The sequence below is a fragment of the Protomyctophum parallelum genome (genome assembly GCF_964188405.1).
Source record: "Protomyctophum parallelum genome assembly, chromosome: 13".
NCBI lineage: Eukaryota > Metazoa > Chordata > Actinopteri > Myctophiformes > Myctophidae > Protomyctophum > Protomyctophum parallelum.
In genome coordinates, this window is record NC_139708.1 from 27761943 (window position 1) to 27771779 (window position 9837).

A 9837-nucleotide genomic window follows, 5' to 3' on the forward strand; every position below is an offset into this window, starting at 1 on the left:
GACATTGGAAATACTCAGAGTCATGATTTAGAAGACGCTTTGTAGAATCTGGTCTCAGATCTTAATGGATTAATCCCTGTTATAGTGTCAAACACTTATCAAAGGAAACAAACCACTCGCCCACATGAAAGAAAGAAAGAAAGAAAGGAAAATAAAAGTAAGAAAGCAGAAGAAGGATCACTGCCCTAGTGCAATCTGTCACCAAAACTATCCATTTGCCTTTAATACCTCAACACATTTGATCTCTCCCCTATCCCTCCGTCATTAGACTCAAACCTTAAATCAAAATGTCACATCGGTACTGTAATCCTCTGTGACATTGACGGAGTTCAAGAGGCTAGTTCCTCGCCATTCTGCTGCACTTTCGAGATGATTTATTTCCCTCGCATGCACGCACGCACGCACGCATCTGTCCACGTGCATGCGAGAGCATGTTGTTCATGTGAGTGAGATATATGACAGGCGATCTGACCCCTCCAAACTTGTGAGAACACAGCCATAATAATTAACGTCGTTGCGTCGTAACTGTGCCCAGTTATTAACTCTGAGAGCATACACAAATGGATCAGAGTTTTACTGTGAAGTGACAGTACCATTGGGAGACTTGGCTTTTTTGTCATGCTAATGTAATTAAATCTCTGCCCTCCTTTCTCTCTCTCTCTCTCTCTCTCTCTCTCTCTCTCCCTTCCTCCCGTATCCCGGGGGGGGGGGGGGGGGGGGGGGACTGTTGCCAGAATTCGAGTGGATGTTAGTTTTTACTCGCCCGTGAATAATGTTGATGAGTTCATTTCTCAGTGGTGTTACAATGATGCTCTCTGTTCTGTTTTTGAGGAGCAGTTGGTTTTTACAGTTTGGTACTATTGTAAGTTACAAAACGTGGGTCTTTGATAATGTATTGTTTGTACTGTTTTTAAGATTGTATCTATTTACTAGAAAATAAAGGTTTTATAAAAGTCTCTCTCTCTCTCTCTCTCTCTCTCTCTCTCTCTCTCAGGTACATGATGAACGTGACGTGGGATGGTAGAGATCTGTCCTTCACAGAAGACGGCTATCAGGAGAACCCACGGCTGGTGGTCATCGTCTTCAACAAGGAGAGAGAGTGGGAAAGGGTAAGAAGTGTGTGTGCATGTGTGTGTGTGTGTGTGTGTGTGTGTGTGTGTGTGTGTGTGTGTGTGTGTGTGTGTGTGTGTGTGTGTGTGTGTGTGTGTGCGTGTGTGCTTGTGTGCGTTTATGTCGTAAAGTCATGTGCAACTTGAACTTGCAGCATTGTCAAATATATATGTCATTATTCTTACAGTTTGACACATTGTGAGCTTAAGTACGTCACTATCATGCAACACAGTTTAAATCATGCAGGCTTATAGTTTCATAATGTATTGCATTCCACTGATGTCTAGATGTGTTGAACCACAGGCTGGTCTTAGGGGTGTGAATCTCTATGTGTTGACCCACATGCTGGTCTTAGGGGTGTGTATCTCTATGTGTTGACCCACATGCTGGTCTTAGGGGTGTGTATCTCTATGTGTTGACCCACATGCTGGTCTTAGGGGTGTGTATCTCTATGTGTTGACCCACATGCTGGTCTTAGGGGTGTGTATCTCTGTGTTCACCCACATGCTGGTCTTAGGGGTGTGTATCTCTGTGTTCACCCACATGCTGGTCTTAGGGGTGTGTATCTCTGTGTTCACCCACATGCTGGTCTTAGGGGTGTGTATCTCTATGTGTTGACCCACATGCTGGTCTTAGGGGTGTGTATCTCTGTGTTCACCCACATGCTGGTCTTAGGGGTGTGTATCTCTGTGTTCACCCACATGCTGGTCTTAGGGGTGTGTATCTCTATGTGTTGACCCACATGCTGGTCTTAGGGGTGTGTATCTCTATGTGTTGACCCACATGCTGGTCTTAGGGGGGTGTATCTCTATGTGTTGACCCACATGCTGGTCTTAGGGGTGTGTATCTCTATGTGTTGACCCACATGCTGGTCTTAGGGGTGTGTATCTCTGTGTTCACCCACATGCTGGTCTTAGGGGTGTGAATCTCTATGTGTTGACCCACATGCTGGTCTTAGGGGTGTGAATCTCTATGTGTTGACCTACATGCTGGTCTTAGGGGTGTGTATCTCTATGTGTTGACCTACATGCTGGTCTTAGGGGTGTGAATCTCTGTGTTGACCTACATGCTGGTCTTAGGGGTGTGTATCTCTATGTGTTGACCCACATGCTGGTCTTAGGGGTGTGTATCTCTATGTGTTGACCTACATGCTGGTCTTAGGGGTGTGTATCTCTATGTGTTGACCTACATGCTGGTCTTAGGGGTGTGTATCTCTGTGTTGACCCACATGCTGGTCTTAGGGGTGTGAATCTCTGTGTTGACCCACATGCTGGTCTTAGGGGTGTGAATCTCTGTGTTGACCCACATGCTGGTCTTAGGGGTGTGAATCTCTGTGTTGACCCACATGCTGGTCTTAGGGGTGTGAATCTCTGTGTTGACCCACATGCTGGTCTTAGGGGTGTGAATCTCTGTGTTGACCTACATGCTGGTCTTAGGGGTGTGTATCTCTATGTGTTGACCCACATGCTGGTCTTAGGGGTGTGTATCTCTGTGTTGACCCACATGCTGGTCTTAGGGGTGTGCATCTCTCTTTATGTATAAGAAGATCCTGATATGTATCTAGATAAATGGGCTACAGATGATACCATTCAGGGACAGTACAGTACATTCAATGCAGGCCATCTGATTCTTAACCCATTCTGACCGGGCACCCATTTTGGTGTCGGCATCATGTTATGCTTTAGCTATTGAAAAATAGCAGATCTACAAGCTCATATCGCGCCACCGAGTGTCGCGATACAAGCTTGTAGGTCTGCTATTTTTGAAAAATCGAAGACACTTTTAGAATCTGATCTCAGGTCAGAATGGGTTAATAATGAAACTGTCAGGATGTAATAGACATTTTTAGAATCTGATCTCAGGTCAGAATGGGTTAAAGATGGAGTGCCGTTTTTTCCCCCAACATGCTCATCAGATGTTATTATATAAGGAGGAAATATTTTCTTTCATTTAAGTGTACAGTATTTGTTAAAATGTCGTTTTTATGTGGACAATGACATGCCCCACCATTTAATTTAGTATGCCTGGTTTGCCAAGGTGGGTGGTGATCCACCTGACCTGAAGCTGCAGCCACAGCTGTTGTTGTATGATAAAGGGGGGTATAATTATATATGAATATATTAGTGGTATAAATGCAGTACACAGTAAACCGTTTCTATATGGTAAAAGCCGGCAGTAGGCCTATAATAGGCCTATATACTGTCCAATCAAAATTATTCATAGATAATTTTAATAAAACCGCATTATGAAAATAATAAAATTCAAATTCAACCAAATGAAACCATATCTGGGGGATTTCAAATGCTTGTCAAAAAGAATACAAGAAAATGCACTTAACACATCGATTGCGCAAAACGCTCTAAAGCGCTTTATTAATCTCGAACGCCGTCTGCGCATGACGCTCTAAAGCGTTTTATTGGGTTTTTTTATGATTAATGTGCTTCATATTTATATCCGCCTGGACAACATAGAAAGTGACACCGATCGTCTCCAGAAAGATCCGGTATGTGATCCGGGAGTTAAAACCCCCCCACCTCCTGAAAAGAGGCCTGGTCTAACCACATTCCAGGCATGCCGTATCCATTACGACGTACTGGGGAGGCGGCCTCGCCGTCCTGCACACGGCATAGACCAACGCAGATCAGGGGATCTAAAATGAAGCTACCCATATTCTAGTGTGTGTGAATACACTCGATTCCCCTTCCCCTCCTGTTTCTACATGGTTTCTCCCGAGGCATCTCTCCATCGCATTACAGTTTCTTCCCCCCCCCCCACTCATTCACACAGATCCACTCGACACAGCCCTCTCCATTCCAACGACAACTCCCCGGTCTGCCGCCTCATTCTCGGAAATATAAACCCGTATATAAACCAAGAATAATCTCCAACGGTCGATCGCCATTTCACGCACACGGACAGGTATACGCGAAACGAATGACGTATTCTCGAAGGACCGCCATAGGAGAAGCAGTATAGATATGACCAACTGTCTTTTTTTCGCCGTCGCGTCAGCCATGTTTGGACAAAGAAGCAGTATACTAGGCTAGCAGATATCACACCGTGGAACCCCCCCCCACACTGCGAGTTGCGATCGATCGCTTTGCAGTTTGCAATGCTACTCTCTCATTCTCGGAAAAAAGATTCTCGGCAGTTGATCACCATAATCGCCATAGCGCCTTCGCCAGCCAATTGCAGTGATAAGGCGTCTGGGACGTAATCGACCCGTTTGTAATGGATGACGAATACAATCCTAAGCTGCGGAAGCCATCGAGTTGTCTGTCATTTTGTCGAAATCACAGCCAGCCGGGATTCGCTTATCGCTCCTGTGGTTCATGTCCAGACATGTCGTGGAACCCCCCCCCCCCCCCCCCACTGCGAGTTGAGTCGCTCCTGTGGTTCATGTCCAGACATGTCAACCTCTCAAGTCACTGTTATGCTATTGTTCTGAAACGATCTGTTGATTTTGTTTACTGAGACAATGATCACATATGTGCACAGAATCATCATCATCATGACGTTATCATAGCGAGTTATAAAGGTTTAAAGTCACAGATATTGACAGGCAGATATAAACATAAATAAATTATTATCATATACATACTACACACTGAATGAAAGCCCTAAATGTCTAATTTTAGGAGGAAAACAAATAAAATACACATATCCCATATACTGTTTGTCAATACTAGGCTATTGAATCCATTTCAGGCATAACATTCTCTTTTTCAGAGAGAACTTTAGAGAAAGCATGGACCTATAGAACTATTATTCACAAAATAAGGCATATAGCGACATGTACATACTATATACCGTATGAAACAGAAGACTCTCTGCTTTCATAAGAAAAAAACTAATACTGTAATAATAATAAAAATCACACCCATGTGAAGTGAGCAGTGCAATGTTGTGAAGTGAGCAGTGCAACATTGCACTGCTCACTTCAAAGGGGTGTGATTTTTATTATTATTACAGTAGAAGTATTTTTCTTATGAAAGCAGAGAGTCTTTTATGTTTCATACGGTATATAGTATGTACATGTCGCTATAGGCCTTATTTTGTGAATATTTAGTTGTCGGGTCCATGTCTTGTCTAAAATACGAGAGGATTTCAGAAAATGCATGGACCTGAACTGCTCAATATTCACAAAATAAGGCCTATAGCGACATATACATACTATATACCGTATGAAACAGAAGACTCTCTGCTTTCATAAGAAAAAAACTAATACTGTAATAATAATAAAAATCACACCCATGTGAAGTGAGCAGTGCAATGTTGTGAAGTGAGCAGTGCAACATTGCACTGCTCACTTCACAGGGGTGTGATTTTCATTATTATTACAGTAGAAGTATTTTTCTTATGAAAGCAGAGAGTCTTCTGTTTCATACGGTATATAGTATGTACATGTCGCTATAGGCCTTATTTTGTGAATATTTAGTTGTCAGTTCCTTGTCTTGTCTAAAATACTCTGAGGATTTCAGAAAATGCATGGACCTGAAGAACCATTATTCACAAAATAAGGCCTATAGCGACATGTACATACTATATACCGTATGAAACAGAAGACTCTCTGCTTTCATAAGAAAACTACTTCTACTGTAATAATAATAAAAATCACACCCATGTGAAGTGAGCAGTGCAATGTTGTGCAACATTGCACTGCTCACTTCACAGGGGTGTGATTTTCAACCTTCCATATCTCTGCTGTTTTTTCAAAAGAGCAGCGTGCAGCGAAAAGCAGGTTTTAGAAAAAGGTCAATATCTCCAGAATGGAAGATGGTAGAATCATATATATTTTTTTAAATTGAAGTGGACTAGTTTGGCGTTCTTTTGATTTATGCGATGTGCGATGTGCTATAAGAGGCCCCTCGCTGTGGGCCCCTAAAAAGTTCAAAAGTCCAATGTTAATCGCGTAGCACAAGCAATCCTGAGTAGAATTTCAAGCGTTAGCAATCAATGTGTTAAAAGACGAGGGAGTTCGTTCTCCTTGGAGTCTTGAGAGGGGGATAGTTGAGTTGCTGCGACAGCAAACGGCCCCGAGCATGAGTTTAATTTTGGGGACAGCTGGTGCACCGAGCCAGTAAAACCCCGTGAGGACCTTAGCGGTATTAGGGGAGGTTACGAGGGTCAGCGATGTAAGATGGAGCCAAACGAACAGGAGAGTCTTTAAAATGGATTCAAAACTGTACTGACAGCCAGCAGAAAGATAGGGGGGGGGAGGTCCCTCAGGACCAGTTACGGTCGATATGGACTACTGGCTAATTCCAGCGTACAGGGAATTGCGATAATCCAAATGGGATGATATAAGGCCGTGGATATATCTCAAGGTCTTGGACAGAGAGAAATCTCTTGATGTTGGCATTGGAGTGTAGTGTAGGTGGAAAAAGATGTTTGTTTATGATTGTGTTTATCTGCTTGTTGAACTTTAAAAGTCGAGTGAAAGAGCACCGTTTGTTGACATATGTCAACTAACTTTGACTCCACATTATGGTCTTAAGGGTGGACAGTTCGCCAAGATGGAATCAGGGGGGAACAAATAACACAACCTCAGACTGTTCAGATTGTGCCATTGAATGTCAGTTTGTCAGGCTAACTCATTTGGACTCATTTGGACTGCAGGTCACTTGGTTTTAGGGCGAGATAAAAGCTGTGTGTCCCCTGACCTAACCTGAGATGTTAACTTTAAAACTGCTTTCCAAAGCATATTAAGTCCCTGATAACCATAGTCTATACTGGAAGCCCCCATGGTCCCATGTTAGACCCAGAAATGTTGTTTGATGTAGCCTAAACCTTTATGATTCAAATGTCATCTATAGGCTTAGCAGATGAGATTAAGCTTTGTTGCTAAACGTTGCACGTTGAGCTATTTGAGTTATTAGCATAATATGGTGACCATACCATTAGCATCCTATATATAAGGCAAAAAGTAGCATGTGACATATGAAACTAGGGGGTTTTCATGATTCTGAATCCATTCCAAGCATTAGTTTTGCACAAAAAAACACTCAAGTAGCTATGTGGCCGTTTCAGCCCAAGGAGGATGAATTTCATCCATTAGGCCTATAGCTAACATTTCTATCATAAAGGTTTATACTAATCACCATTTCTTGGTTCATGGAATTTCCAGTAAACTAACATAAGGACTATATGAGCCAACTCATTGGGAAATCTGACTCTTTGTTAAAGGTAGTGTAAGTGATTTTCTTGGTTAAAATAAGTGTTTAAAAGCTAGACTCATTGCTATAGTCACATAGTGTTTGTTCAGTAACAGGAGTCTCCATGTCTCTCCAGCTTTTTATTAAACAGAAAATGCATTTTCAGAAACCAAAACTGAAACTGAAACTGGGATAACAATGTCATCCAATCAGGATAGAGAACACAGTCGGGATACTGATTAAACAAGTGGAATTGTAAGTGACGATGACACAGAGAAATAAGCAGACACAATTGGAACTTGAACACTATAAAAATAGCTACTCTCTCCTGATTGGCTGAAATTTGGTCACCTACTGTACCTGACAATGTATTTTATGTTTATTAAAGAGCTGGAGAGACAGGGAGACCTCTGTTACTGAACAAACACTATAGCAATGATTATTAGAATATAGTGATTTAACCTTTAACCCATTCTGACCTGAGATCAGATTCATACGAGGTTTCCACTGGACACACACTGGTCTGATGAACCCATTCTGACCTGAGATCAGATTCATACGAGGTTTCCACTGGACACACACTGGTCTGATTAACCCATTCTGACCTTAGATCAGATTCTAAAAATGTCAGTCGTTCTTCGATTTTTCAAAAATAGCAGACCCACAAGCTCGTAGCGCGCCACTCGGTGGCGCGCTAAGAGCTTGTAGATCTGCTATTTTTCAATAGCTAAAGCACAACGTGATGCTAACACCAAAATGGGTTCCCGTTCAGAATGGGTTAAACAAAAAAAAACGTTTTGTTTAAACCAAAAAATATCACTGATCATGTGTTTTATTGTAATGTTTTTTGGTGAGATACAGTCAATACAGTCAATACTGACCATTGATTATACAATGGGTAGATTAAAGGGTTACAATATTTGGGATCTTCGATGCAGTTTAGGTGTGTCCATTTTACGTCCCCACAACAAGAATGCATCATGCACACTATGTTCTGTTGCCGTTTAGCATTAACCATAAACATTTTGTGCTGATTAAATGAATTAATTTGTTGATCCTAAACAAACAGTAATTACATCTCAGTAGATTTACAGCTCTGCACGCACACGCGCACGCACACACACACACACACACACACACACACACACACACACACCCCCCGCTTATAGCAAAGCGTTCCAATGTGACTTTGCTCTAATCCGTAAACAGAACATCTTTTCACTTATGACCACGGTGCTTTTTCTTTTACCCTGCTTGAGCCTGTTTGTGTGCAGAATGTTCTTTATTCTCCTAACGGGACTGCAGCTGTCTCGTATCATAATCCATTGCAGGTGCTGTAGACGGCTTCTTATCCTTTAATACCTCGAAACATGGCATTTCACCGGGAGGGTTCAGGCTGCGTCTTATAATGGGATACCGTTGCCTCCCATTGTTGGGAACAATGTTCACGACTTCTGTGGATTGGCGTCCCGATATACAGTACCAATCCGACCTTAACTATGATGAAGCAACTCAGCTTTTAGGCCTCCTAGCACTGCGCAAAAAGCATGTAATACGGATGTGTATATTACAGGAAACGCCCGTTAAACTTCCCAACAAACTCCAGGTAAACTCACGAATTGTACCATCACACCTGTATATACCGTATATTAACTGTATATGCTGCTAAACTTGAGGTTTACAGGCAAAATACAGTGCCCATAACTGCCCGTTAACTCCTCTTTTCACGCAGTGTAAACCTGTTGATATAACATAATGAGACATTAGGGTGCTATAGCATATAAGCACACCATGAAAACACATTTATATATATATATATATATACGAAAGTCAATAAAAAGGCTTATTTTGCCAAAAAGTGAGCTTGTTTCCTCCGCCGCCCAAGGTGAATGAGGACCTATATAAACTAATGCGTATGGTAAATGGCCTCTACGGCTGCTGTCAATGTAATGGAGTTTAAATGGCGACCATACGTCTTCATACCTAACCCTCATACCAGCTTAAATTACCCCAATACCTCATGGAGAGAGAGAGAGAGAGAGAGAGAGATCGCATCACCTTCTATTCATCCCCCGCATGCTCACGCTCCCTGCGTCTGTCTCGCTCTCCGTCTCTCTCTCTCTCAGACAGAGAGACTTTACCTCCATTTCTCTCTCTCTCTCTCTCTCTCTCTCTCTCTCTCAGACAGAGAGACTTTACCTCCATCTCTCTCTCTCTCTCTCTCTCTCTCTCTCTCTCTCTCTCTCTCTCTCTCTCTCAGACAGAGAGACTTTACCTCCATTTCTCTCTCTCTCCCTCTCTCTCTCTCTCTCTCTCTCTCAGACAGAGAGACTTTACCTCCATTTCTCTCTCTCTCTCTCTCTCTCTCTCTCTCTCTCTCTCTCTCTCTCTCTCTCAGACAGAGAGACTTTACCTCCATTTCTCTCTCTCTCTCTCTCTCTCTCTCTCTCTCTCTCTCTCTCTCTCTCAGACAGAGAGACTTTACCTCCATTTCTCTCTCTCTCCTCTCTCTCTCTCTCTCTCTCTCTCTCTCAGACAGACACTTTACCTCCATTTCTCTCTCTCTCTCTCT

The 9837-nt window shown here is 42.5% G+C and overlaps 1 protein-coding gene across 1 annotated transcript in view; it reads left to right on the forward strand.

Annotated features, from left to right (window-relative positions):
* Positions 1–9837, forward strand: part of grin2aa (glutamate receptor, ionotropic, N-methyl D-aspartate 2A, a) — a gene marked incomplete at its 5' end in the record, with an annotated part of 266870 nt that overhangs the window by 167231 nt on the left and 89802 nt on the right. Inside the window, 1 exon segment of the mRNA XM_083780155.1 lies at positions 995–1109. Within this exon segment, the coding sequence (XP_083636281.1) occupies positions 995–1109 (115 nt within the window).